General features: G+C 39.7%; 1 protein-coding gene across 1 annotated transcript in view; it reads left to right on the forward strand.

The window, feature by feature from the left end:
- LOC137770875 (guanine nucleotide-binding protein G(q) subunit alpha) overlaps positions 1-7,958 on the forward strand; it is a 289,351-nt gene extending 281,393 nt beyond the window's left edge. Inside the window, exon 7 of the mRNA XM_068553922.1 lies at positions 2,673-7,958. Coding sequence (XP_068410023.1) covers positions 2,673-2,863 — 191 coding nt within the window. The 3' untranslated portion in view covers positions 2,864-7,958. The remainder of the gene's footprint in view (positions 1-2,672) is intronic.
- Positions 7,959-13,676: the final 5,718 nt, after the last annotated feature.

The raw sequence follows: 13,676 nt of genomic DNA on the forward strand, positions 1-13,676 counted from the left end.
TTCATTCATAAGCCAGAAAGATAGTTTTCTTTTATGAAAATGAGAGGCTGCACCAGTTCTAACAATCTATTAGTCCTGGTTTTAAATATTTTTATTACTGCTCTGGAATTATTAAGTAACAATAAGTACATCGAATAAGCTAGGACATTAAGTGATTATATATATTATATATTTGTAATTGTGGAACTTTTTAATTCATCATGATGCCAGCCTTCTTAATCATTGACAAAAATTTCAATTCTGGGCTCTGAAGTTAGAAATTCAAACACTCCTTTTGTAAATTGTACAAATGAGAATGATCCGTTTTCATGGCTCTTTCTCCCAGTTTCCAGCAATGTTGGATATAAAGTTATTTGCAGTAAGATTGGTTTGAAAAGTTTTCAGGTTGGCTGTCTGAAACTCACGGTGCACTTTGTGAGAATCTGCAGGCCCTCGGTAGAAATTTCAAAGATTTCTTTGTCCCAACCAGTAGATAACAATACTGATAGAAAAAAATCTAAGCTGTGACTCCCGAGAGGGTCTTCTGAGAGAGGAGGAGTGGAGGCTATAGCGCAAGACCTTCTTTCATGGTACAGAAGTGGAAAAACTGGGAGAAATGCCAATGTATAGTGCCACAAAGACGCATATGAGAAAGGTGCTCAATCCTTGATGGGTGGTGGTGGTGTTTTAATGTTGCTTTTAATTTACAAGTTTTAAATTAATATATTTATCAGGATCTATTACGCTCTATTGAGATATAATTCATATACCATTTAAAATCCACCCATTTAAAGCATATAATTCAATGCTTTTTGGTATGTTATATTAATTTTTTAAATTATGGTAAAATATATGTAACGTAAAATTTGCCATTTTAACCATTTTTAAGCATGCAATTCAGTGATATTATAATTACACTCACAGTGCTTTGCAGCCATCACTATTCCCACAACTTTATCATCACCCCAAACAAATTCTGTAATCATTAAGCAATAACTCCCCTTTTCTCCGCCTCCTAGCCTCTGGTAACCTCTAATCTACTTTCCGTCTCTATAAATGTGCCTAATCTAGGTACTTCATATAAGTGGAATCGTACAATATTTGTCGTTTTGTGTCTGACTTATTTTACTTGATATAGTGTTTAAGTTTCATATATGTTGTGGCATCTATCAGAACTTAATTTTTATGGCTGAATAATATTCCATTGTATGTATATACTACCTTTTGTTTATCCATTCCTGTTGATGGATCCTTGGGTTGTTTCCACCTTTTGCTATTACGAATAATGCAGCAATGAAAATTGATGTACAAGTATCTGTTAGAGTCTCTGCTTTCAATTCTTTTGGGTATATACCTAGGAATGGAATTGCTGCCTCATGTGGTAAGTCCGTGTTTAGAGTTTTGAGGAACCATCAAACTGCTTTCCATTTTACATTCTCAGCAACAATGCACAAGGGTTCAGATTCCTCCACATGCTTACTAACACTTGTTATTTTCCACTTGATTTGATTATAGCCATTCTAGTAGATGTGAAGTGGTACCTTTGTTGTGATTTTGATTTGCATTCCCTAATGATGTTGAGCATCTTTTCATGTGCTTATTGGCCATTTATATATCTTCCTGAGAGAAATGTTTATTCAAGTCCTTTGCCCATCTTTTTATCAGGTTGTCTTTTTGTTGTTGAATCGTAGGAGTTCTTGATATATTCTGGATATTTACCCCCTTAGCAGATATGTGACTTGCAAATATTTTCTCCCATTCTGTAGGTTGTCTTTTTTTTTTTTGTCATTCTTTTTTTTTTATTTTTTATTGAAGTATAGTTGAATTACAATGTTGTGTTAATTACTGCTGTACAGCAGAGTTGTGTAGGTTGTCTTTTTACTTTCTTGATGTCCTTTGATATACAAAAGTTCTTAATTTTGATGAAGTCCAATTGATCTGTTTTCTCTTTTGTTGCCTGTGACTTTGGTGTCATATCTAAGAATCTGTTGCAAAATTATTAAATAAGTTCTTCATATATCCTGATAAATGTACCATAATCCTTCTAAGACAGTGCTTGGCACATAAGAGACCCTGGATAAATGTAAGAAAATGTAAACCAACTTTTTAAATCATCACACGTAGTGAATTGAATTCTCATAAATGTGGTTTGCTCAGAAACACCAGAAGTGAGGCTACAGAGGACAGCTGTAGATGGACCAGACCTTAAGGAACAGGTTTTGTATTCTGAGAGAGATTTCAGTCTGGAGAATGTAAAATGATCCATCATGGAGTGGGGGAGGGGAGACACAGGGGGGCAGATTGACAAGAGAGCCTGAGGCAGTTACGTTGTACCCACGCTTATCATGCAGCTGAAACCAGCGCAGTTAAACTCAGTCCAACAGAAGTAAACTAATCACACCCCTACTGAAGATTCTGCTGTGGCTCCCTATCTCCCAAAGAATCAGAGCTAAACGTAGCCTGCCCTTCAAGCTCTCTGCCTGTTTTCACCTAATCACATTCTGTGGATGGATGGAGATGAATGGATGGGCAGGTAAAGTGACAAAGAGGAGCAATTACACATAGTAGTGTTGAGGAAGATGCTTAGATCACATCTGCACTGAAGAGGTCTTTGTGAGCATCAGTGAACATTTACTGAGCAAATGCCTTAACAGATCAGCTGACAAATGTCCCTTTCCTCCCTTGGCCAACAGGACCCCAGCGAGATGCCCAGGCAGCTCGAGAATTCATCCTGAAGATGTTCGTGGACCTGAATCCAGACAGTGACAAAATTATCTACTCCCATTTCACATGCGCCACAGACACCGAGAACATCCGCTTTGTCTTTGCCGCCGTCAAAGACACCATCCTCCAATTGAACCTGAAGGAGTACAATCTGGTCTAATTGTGCCTCCTTGACACCGCCCTTCCCTTCCCTGGTGGGCTATTGAAGCTATACAAGAGGGACTGTATTTCTGTGGAAAACAATTTGCATAATACTAATTTATTGCCGTCCTGGACTCTGTGTGAGCGTGTCCACAGAGTTTGTAGTAAATATTATGATTTTATTTAAACTATTCAGAGGAAAAACAGGATGCTGAAGTACAGTCCCAGCACATTTCCTCTCTTTTTTTTAGGCAAAACCTTGTGACTCAATGTATTTTAAATTCTCAGTCATACACTCACAAAGAGCTGTTTCTTCCTCTCTCTCTCTCTCTCTCCCCTCTTCTTTTCTATTGAGCAAAATGAAGCTGATTTTCCTTTTCCTAACCCATCCCTTCCTCCTGATTTTTCCCACATTACAATGGCCTTTATCCTAGTTCCATTCTTGGTCAAGTTTTTCTCTCAAATGATACAGTCAGGACAATTGTCATTCAATTTAAGCCATCAACATCAGCTTAATTTAACAGTTTGTAGTTTTTGCTGAAGGATTATAAGTATTAATACTGTGGTTTTAAGTGTATTGCTCTGGATACACATGTAGAGGTTTTTTTATATAAATATATTGTTTTGCCTCACTTTGGGCTGGGACAGTGGATGCCCATCTAACGGTTAAGTGTCTTTTTTTTTTTTGGATTTCTACCTTCAGCCATAGCTTGGTTGCTCAGTGAACTGTACAGAAGTCAGTAAGGCACGGGCCAAGACACACAGAAGTCCTTTCTTTTGAAATGCCATGTGCCATTGTCCTTCCTCCTTTCCTTCCCTTTCTTTTTCACCCTGCTTTCTTCAAACTGCAGATGCCAAAAAAATATGCCAAGAGACACTACATTATCCCAATGGCTGCTACCCAGATCCTTTTCATAGGTTGCTCTTAATTTTTTTTTCCTTCAGTTCAAACTTTTCCTCCCTTTTTTTTTTTTTCCTAGTGTTTGGGCCACAATTTTAAAAATGACTTTTATTAATGGGTATGTGTTGCCAAAGCTGGCTTTTAAAAAAAATTTTTTTAGTAAGAACTTAAAAGATAAAAGCCAGTATCTTAAAATGTAAGAGAGTAAGACTGTGAAGGCTAAAATGTTTGGCTGCGAATGAACCTGAAACACCAGTTGCCAAACAGTTGGTCACTGTCAATCTGACTCTCATAGTCTATCCTTTTCTTTGCCCTTAAAATCACATTGTTTTGTGTCCACATTCCATGTTGAGCATCTAAATCGGCAATGTGGAAAAGCTGTCCTGTGTGATACCCCATGAAATCTGCTTTTCTCTCTTCATTTGAAGCCAGCTTTACTCTCTTTGTGTTCTCTAAGGTCAAGTAGGTCTGCCAAGAACATTGGTTGATGATAGTATTATTCTGACACCTTTAATTTGCAGAATCTGAAGTTACTGCTAGTTTACCATCTTTGGGATCTTAAACTGGTGACTGGCTGAGTTGAACTTAAGGAAGATTTGTGGACCGAAACTCAAAAGTAACCTCTCTGTTCTATAGAACATGTATTTATATAACTGAACATCGTAGGAGAGAGATCTGGAATTCTATATGTGCAATTTTTCAACCAATGCAAAAAACACAGCACATGTATTGGTGAGCTTCTGTCAAGCAGTTTGAGTTGAAATATGATTTAAGAAAATAAGTCATGACTGTTTTAAACCTGCTGGGAAGTTAGAATTAGGCCATGATGCTGGTCTCAGTTTAACTACAATACTATTTGGCACGAGTCTAAACTTTCATATAAATCACTCTTTTGGAACAATAAAGGAGAGGGAGAAAATCAATGGCTTATCAGATGAGTACCAGAGTTACTAAGTAGTAATGGAATGTTCCCATTCTTTACTCTCCCAGCCTCAAACTACACAGGTTACTTGGGTGTTTTTTTTCTCCTTATTCAGAAAGCACCTGTAATTTAATTAAGAAACAGACTGCCTGTAGGTATAGTGCAGTTACGAATGCTCTAATCATTGTACATACATCTCTCCCTTGATATTGCATCATCCATACTGGCTTTGTAATCATTAATTTTTTGGCAGATTGAATGTGCTGTATTGATATGTATCTATGTAATTGTATTGTGTGTCTTATAGCTAATTCACATTTTGAATAATGTTATTTTATTTACTTTTTTAAGAGAGGAGAATGTAAATTTGTCAGTTTATTTCTGACTAGGGATATTTTTTTTTTTCCATTTAGAAAAGAAAACCTTACTATCGTACGGAGCGGTACTAGCATCGTGCTATATAAAATCATTTGCACATTCCTGAGTAGAGGTATACTGATTATAAGACCCAAAGGTCTTAAGACCCAAAGGTAATTTCATAGCAAAAATCAGTTGGAGCTTTTATACAAACATGGAAACCAACTTTGTAGAACTTTTGCCATTTGACCTAGGATTGGAATATGAGCTTTTATACAATTCATATTCTTATTTGGCAAATATGCACAGTTTAGTATTACCTCTCTGATGGCCTTTATTAGAAAGGCAGTTTTAGAAGCTATTGTGATCCACTAAGGAAATGTTTTAACAGCTAGCGACCACTGCTTGCCTGAAAGGGCGATCTTAAATTTGGTGCAGCAAAAAAAAAAAAAAAAAAGAAAAAAAAAAAAAGAAAAAAAAAGTATAAACAACAACATTTGAAGGCCTACAGTGTGTATAGAGAAAACCTCATCACAAGGTCATAAGTGTTACAGTTTTAGGGAATCAAGATATTCTATTTAATAGAGCTATAGTAGATGTAGTCAATTAAACCTGATCTCAAAGCTCGAAGAAGCTGAGCAAAACAGGGAAAGATTGTTATATTTGTCTTTATGAAAGCGGGATGGAATTGCTATGCAGAATTGAGGTTTGTGGTCTCACTGTTCATCTTAGGGTGCATGACAAGATCCCTTCTCTTGAGAAAGGAAAAAATTGATCACCCTAGTTACAGTGATGCATAGAAACCGAATTGTATCCACACTAGTCAGTCGAAGCTAAAGGATTTTCTTTTTTGTTTCTTTGGGGTTTTACTGAAGGGTCTGGGGTGGGAAGGGATTCTTTTCAGTTTTGTATAAAAACAAAGTTTACTCATGCTTTCTCTTATTATTGTGATTGCAAGCATTCTAAGCGTGTGCCGCTGGACCCCTCTTGTTGATGCTCTCGGTAACAGTAACGGAGGCCTGTGGCGAGTTTTGTGGTGACTTGGGCATGTCTTATTGAAAAACAAAAACACAAAACACAGAAACCTTTCTTCAGCAGACCAAGGCAAGCAGCCGTTTCGTGACTCACTTAACACATTGCAGTGTACCAGTTTACAGATGATTTTTCCCTTTTTGCGTGACATGGCAGTTCCAACCCACAGAGAATCCCTTATTTGTAAATTGGAGGTTTGTACTATGCCTTACAGAGCTTAAATTCAGAAGTTTGTGCCTCATATCTGAAACAAAGGGAAATAACAAAAGTAAATAAATCCCCTCAGAGTGTTTGTTTTTAAATACATTTTCATATAAAGAGCTCTGTTGAATGTCATGAATAGATTGGGGGGAAAAATCTTCTAGAAAACCTGCATATGTTGTTTACTAGCAGATGACATCTACAAAAGGTATTTAAGGAACACCCAAAACTTGTATTTTTTTGTAGATTAACTAGCAGGTCTAATATTTAAAAAAGGTAATTCAGCTAAAGGACAATTTACTTTTTGTACTTCAGACTATCTTGATTGTCAAGGTGTACGAACTGTAATTTTAAAATTTATACTGCCACATGATTGTAAATTTTAGTTGTCTTAAGTTAGGAATCAGTGAAAAGCTATTTATGCTGGATATGGGTCAAAAATGACTATTATTTGCAAAAAATATATAAAAATAATGGGAAGAAAGGGCTGCATAATGAGATACTGCAAGACTCAGATACTGGTTGGAAATAATCAAGTTACCCTCAATTTCCCTTTGTTTTCAGTTTCTCAAAAAGAATGAATGAAATGAAATATAGCAGAATGTTAACCCATATAAAAATAAAGTGTACCCAAATATTGTAACGGATATTGCTGCTCTTCTTAAAATTAAATAAGGGTTTAAAACCACTTAATTGGTAATTGACAACATCTCAGTTGACACAGATAAGGTGTGCTTGGTATACTGTTTTCTTCCAAAGATTATCTTTGGTTAGAAATACACACAAAAATTAAAACTAGTAACATTGTGTTTATCTATCTCTACATATTTCCAGCATATGTAGCGTTAATAGGTCTGTCCTGGTAACTATGTCTTTGGGATTTCATTTTGATTCCATAAAATTAGGAAAAGAAATGGCTTAGTTGTATATGACTAGCTAGAGATTTTTGGAGCCAAACACCTGCTGTTTCGTAGACACTTAGTACACAGTCTGAACTTGCCACTTGTTTTTCTCACAGAATAACCATTTCCTGCTGTCTTCCCAACTACCAATGCCCTTCAATAACCCTGTTGCTTCTAGAATCATCTGTTCAAAGTATGCATATACACCCAGCACATAGTAGGTGCTCAAATATTAATTTCCTTCTTACCTCCCTTATCATGTATCCTCCATTTCCCCATATGATTCCAACCCAATAGTAAGTGGCATTTACATGTTATGAAAACATCTATTGGGTAAAATTGGATCTCACTTGGATAAAGGAATTCTGACTTCCATATAAGCTTTGGTAGACAGAAAAACAACAGGGAGAAGATATTCTTCAGTAGAATATTTTTAAGTTTAGAAAAGGAAGATGGAAAATTACTATGTAACTTTGTTCAGGTTACTTCGACTGAAACACATGTTTTTGGTGGATTTCTTTTCCTCAAAGAACTCTCTAAATGCAACTTGCTGGATTCCTCACCTGTCATCATGCTGGAAACCCTTACTAGACCTATGTATTTAGGGAGTTTTGTCAGAAAAACATTTTTAACTTGCAGTATTTAAAAGAATCATATTTACTGTTCTTAAAATGTCATTCAAATGCATGTATTGTCTATTGTTTGGGGATGGGAACTAGTTTTGCAAAAAAACACCTAATGTTGTATAATAATGCCCCGATGATCTTGCTGGTTAAAAATACAGTATTTTTGGCCATAAGTTTGTACTACAGTTTTCTTCATTCTTGAGTTTTCCTTCTCTTGAAGTTGCCTAAGCCTCTCCAAGAATGTTTTTTATTATAAGGAGTATTGGGATAAATCTTTCCTTCCTTAAAGCACTTTATACTGCACATCCATTTCCCAAAGTAGGTTCAATAGTTTTTAAACAAACCACCAAAAAAAAAAAAAAAAAAAAAACCCTTTTCCTTTCTGAATATAATCAGAAATTTCTGACTTCTTTAGTGGAAAGTTTCATATTGATAGTATTTATCAAATTTGTTTTAAAAAAAAGACTTAGAACAAGCCACTGTCTTCACCCTGAGGCCGAGATTCTCCTCAGAGAAAGAACACAGGCCTCACAGGCAGAGGGCTTGATTAGAGTTCCTTGTCTCAGCCCTGGAAAGGAAAGGTCCACTCCACGTGGGAAAAAGGACCTGCCGTAGGTGTCCTTTAAGTCTGTGATTTTTACATCGAGGCTTTTGAGATCAGCTAAAAACTAGCTTCTCTTTTTCTAGCAATTTTGTGAAGTTGGGGTGATGGCAGCAAGTGCTTCTCCAGAAAATCGGTGCTTACGTTGGGACCCGAAACCGTAACAGGAGCAAGAACTGTTCCTCCTGCTACTCGTGATCAGGTCTTTTACTTGGTAGCCCAGCCCTTGCTTATGGAATTGTGTCTTTCAGAATACTGTTCCGTCCATTTACTTTAGAGAAGAAAGTGTCATTTTTACTTAAAAGCCTTAGTTTTAAGGCTCTCCTATCCTTGCATGTTTTAGAGACCCTTTCCAGTAGGTGGTGTCCCTTCTCTCTGGACCTTCCTGTGAAGGGAACGGTGTGCCTGGGGACTATCATTAGTACAGGCCTGGAGTGACAGTTCCCACAGCCTCTCTGCCGAGGAACCGGGGTGTTAGGCAGCCCCCTAGCGCTCCTCACTCTGTGGCCGTCTTGCTGGGGCCTGATCCCCACCAGGACCTGACCTCGGTCCATCTGCATCATCATCTTGAAGACCCCCGCCCACAGAAAAAGACAGGAACTTGCTGAACATTATTTGAGCCAAGTATTTTAGCTTGACCTTTCAACTCATAGGTCAAGCCTGCCTAGTCTGATGTTTTTCTGTCCTATCCTGGGAGCAATAAAAGAGTAGCTGGTCTGAAAGCTGCTCTACCTTGCTCTTCATCTTCCCTGTCTCCTCCCATTTTTCTCTTAGGATGTGACAGCCGGCATGCTGCCTCTTGAGAAACCAATTAGACCACAGCAAAGAGGTGGGGGGAGAGAACTTGATGCCAAGGAACAACAGTAGTTCGTTTGATAGTGTGTACAGAGCAATGTCTAATGGTCATCAGCTGGTGTCTCGTTTTTCTCTAGTTGTCTAATTCTGAGTCATTTCCATGTTCATCAGCTACTTCATATTTAAAGCCTTTACTGAAATGTTGCTCAGGGTTGGAGAGTGGAAGGCAGTGGTTGAGGGCGGGTTTCTGGTTGGTTCCTTTTGTTTTAACTTATCTATGTGTTACCATTGTTTCTTTGTTTCATTGCCACGGCTAATTAAATACAGATCCAGCTATTATGAGGCACTGAACTCAGTCTATTTTAAGGGAGCCTCCCTTAGGTCCCTGCAAAACAAGGCCTTGGTTGTAAAATGTGGGTCTCTTTAAAATCTAAGATATACAGGGAGTTCTGAAAAGATTCTTTTTGAGTTCTTATGCCTCAAGACTTAAAATATGATCTGGGTTGATGTTCTCTCTTCCTGTTTTCTTCAAGAATGCAAAGGCCAGATATTTTTCTGTCCCAAAAGCCTATGGGTAAGATAGGCAGCTTGCCTCTTTAAGAGGGTCATTAAACCAAACCATAGTAGCAAAGAGCCGATGGGATTCCCTCGGCAGGCCTTCCGGGCCTTCCACCACACTGCTCTGGCCCTCGGTGGCCTTGGAGGAGGAGTTCTGCAGCTTAGAGGACTATATGCCTGTCCCATTGAGACAGGCTGCATAAAGGGCCCCTGGAACTTTCAGTCTGTTCGCAGTTTGCCCAGTGTATTTCTTTGGTGGATATTTTAAGCATCTTTAGAAATGAGAGTCCCAGGAAGAGAGAGATTGGCAAGTGAAGCCTGGCAAACCCTGGAAGTCTGTAAATGGAATTCCACATTATGTACCCAGCTACCAAGAAGCTCCCATAGCTGCTCACAAGACCCATGTTTGTGTCTGCTCTGGGGTCCCCTCACCTAGGGCGCCATGCCTATTAGGGATCCCACACTGCCTGGCACGTACTGTCCAGTCAAGGCACCAGCTGGGGCGCCCCTGATGGGCAGGGCCCACGTCAGGAGTTGTAAATGCCATGGTTATTTTCCCAGGCTCAGAGCAGCATTAGCAAAAGGGGCCTGCTTTCTTTTCGTGGAATACAACACAACCCACCCAGTGGTATCCTGATAAATGGTTAACAGCGGGGGAGCAGTGCAGGATTATGGTACTGATTGGTAGTGAGTGCTGATTTCCATGGTTGAAGTATTCCCCCACCATGCCCAATTTTAAGCTACTGATTTGTAAGGTCACAACTCAAAGTTGGGAAGAGATGCTAACAATGGACTCTCAAGCTCTCCTGCAGGGAGGACACCCTCACTCCCTTAAGACAATGCCTTTCTGTAAACCTGGGAAGCCGGCAGCAGGACAAGCCTACCTGGCTTATTGCACCCAGAGCACATGCATTCCCTTCCCCCGTAACCTGGAGCTAATTACCAAAGAGCACCCCGCTCACAATAGGCTCAGAGATGAGGCAGCTTGGCTGGCGATACTAAATATTTAAACTCTCAGAAGGAATAGCAGGAATGGGTACACCTGAAACTAAATCAACCATACTCCAATATAAAATTTTAAAATGAAAAAAAAAAAAAAAAAAAGGAATGGCAGGAATGGGTACCCAGGAAGCTGGGGAGGAAAAATGCAAAATCAATTCGGACATCGGATTAACCTAACGCTCTGTGTGCATGTGTGTGAGATGTCTCAGCATTTCCAAGCAGTTAATCATTGCTGAACAAAGAGAAAAAGCCTGTCCAAATAGTCATACCAGTGGGTGACAAGATTAATCCTAAATCTTTTAAAAACTAATCTCGATACATATGGGGGTATACATGTAAAACCTAAAAACAGTTTGACCTTGAAGTTGTGTACACGTGTGAATACATGCGTAGTCACAGTCAGACTGGCTCATCTCTTGGTTACTAGAAGCATTTAACTCAGCAATGCTTCATGCTGACATGCTCAAGACAGAAAAGATTATAAAATCCACAGCTAACCTTCTTTTGTTGCTGTTGTTAATGTTTCTCTTGCCAGTCTTTTCAGGAGCCATCTTTAAAGAGCTCTGTCCTAATCTAGGAAAGAACACCTAATTATGGCCAATTTAAAATGTTCTGTTTTTAATGATGAACCTGAGCTGGGGGCTTCAATGCCTCTGAGCAATGAGGGCCTGTATTTCCAGCACAGACAGGGAGGAAGGGTTTCGAGAAGGTTCGGAAGCTGAACGAAAGCTTCCCTAAATTACTAAGGCCAGGCCTGCGTGTTTTAGTGCAGTCACTGTTCCATGTTGTCATTTCCATCCCTGGGTTAAGTCCTCTCTGTGCAGACTGCTTACTTCCCATGAAGCAGGATGAATTCCCAGAGCCCCAGGCCCACGCCACGCAGACGCCTGTACAGAGCCACAGACTCGGGCTGGTCCACACGGCGTGGGGCTGTGCTCTTGTGTCAGTGCTGTCAGACCGGCCGAGGGTGGCCGCCCTTCCATGCCCCCTGGTCCACACGGGGGTCAGGGGGTGGTGGGCACTGCAGAGGCTTCTCTTTCAAGTCAGGAGCTGCCTGTATCCTCCTAGCACTCTCTGGCCGCAGACCAGAAACCAAAAGCCAAGGCCTCAGGAGTAACGCTTAACAAATCCTGCAGCTTCTGGCCCTCGGCGGGCAAACCAAGGCTTGCCACTCCCTCAGGGTGTCCCCAGCGGGCCTGAGCGCAAAGGTTGCAGGAACCCACTCATTAGCACCCACTGTATTGGCTTTTCTCCTTCCCTTGCCTCACTTCCAAGCTCATTATGCTTTCTGGGTTCATCTCGCCAATAAACAGCTTGCACCAAAATCCTTTACACGGGTGTGCTTTGGGGGAAATCCCAGTAAAGACAATAAGACCATCAAGGGGTGGCTTTCTGTGTGGGCAAGCACCCACAGGGACTTGTCAGGAAATGGCCACAACTAGGGACCGTGTTTTTAGCCTTTCAGGGGACTCCCAGCTGCAGCGGGTGACTGAGGTCCAAGACGAGCACCTGGAACCCCAGCCTGCAATGAATTCGCTACACAGGTCCCACAGTGGGAGACTGGATATACCCATAATAATACATTGATGAACAAAAATGCTGCCTTTTCCTGGAAGCTGCCACCAAACCATTTTTAAAGATAATCACTTTCAATTGCTGAAGAGAAGTGACACGGACGTTTCCCCCTTGCAGTCACTCTGTGTAGGGGCTTCTGGACTCCTTTCCTCCACCTGCCCAGCCCTGTCTATTCGTTCCAGGATAAGTTCCCACACCCGCCCCGACTGACTGATTCCAGCTGGGTCAGGCCGGCCTCCCTGGAGACACGCATGCACTTTTGTCTTGCTCCCCCAGCCAGTGGATGGTGCTGACATAATCAGAGGCAGGGAGGAAAGAGGAAAGAGTATTCCATCGGAGAATTAGCACATATTGTGACATTTCATTGTTGGGAGAAAAATGAGAGAATAGGGAACATATATTGAAAACTATTACAAAAGTATAGGCCATGTTCGGAAAGAGAGTGTCTGCCTTCTTTCATAAATGTCTCTAATTTTTGGTGGTTGGTAAAGGTATCTCCTTCAAAAAAATGAATTAAGGAAACTATGCTTCAGATCTTGCTGAAACAAGACTTTAGAATGAGAGGCTCTCTGCCAGTGCAAAAACTATTATACCACAATTGTCAGTGCTAATGTCTGAATATATTGTTCTAAAATATGTTGTATTTAGCTATCTAATTATTAACTAAGTCCTTGGACGAGATTGTAAAGGAATGAGTCTTTGAGTAGGGGTTACACACCTTTATATTTTGAGATGGTTCAAAGCTAAATAAAATTGTATTCAAAATCAAGTGTTATCTTTTTAGAAGGCACTGTCAGGATTCCAAACTGTTTCATAAAAACCAGATTTACTTTATTGAAATACTTTTGCTGGGCATAATTCTATAAAGAATGAGAAGATACTTCCAAAAAGAAAGCAACAATGATGACAAAATCTGGCGGTGGCTTAACATGTTTAAGGGAAAAGTTATTCAAAGACATCCATGTAAAAGAATGTGCCAATGTGTGTGGAACTTGGGACTAAATTCAGGTTAACTCAGAAGGAAAACTTTTAGAGTAAATTAAATTAACTGTTTTTATAGAATTAGGCACCAAGAGACTAATTTAGTGGTTCTGAATATAAATGATTCAGGAAAATCTCTAACAAGATTGCCTCTCCCATTCCATTTAGCCACCAGAAATATGTTACAATTTATCCTTTTTCTCTATCATTTATAAATTTTTTAAATATGCCCTTGTCTCAGTGATTTTAGATGGCAGTTGAAGACCTCTTCATAGCTTCTTGCACTCTTTGATTTTATTATTACTTATTAGCCATTCCAAGATAAACTCAAACACCTCTAGGATTGCCTGGTCTGGTGCACCCACAGAACCACTGAAGA

Source organism: Eschrichtius robustus, chromosome 10 (genome assembly GCF_028021215.1).
Source record: "Eschrichtius robustus isolate mEscRob2 chromosome 10, mEscRob2.pri, whole genome shotgun sequence".
NCBI classification, from domain to species: domain Eukaryota; kingdom Metazoa; phylum Chordata; class Mammalia; order Artiodactyla; family Eschrichtiidae; genus Eschrichtius; species Eschrichtius robustus.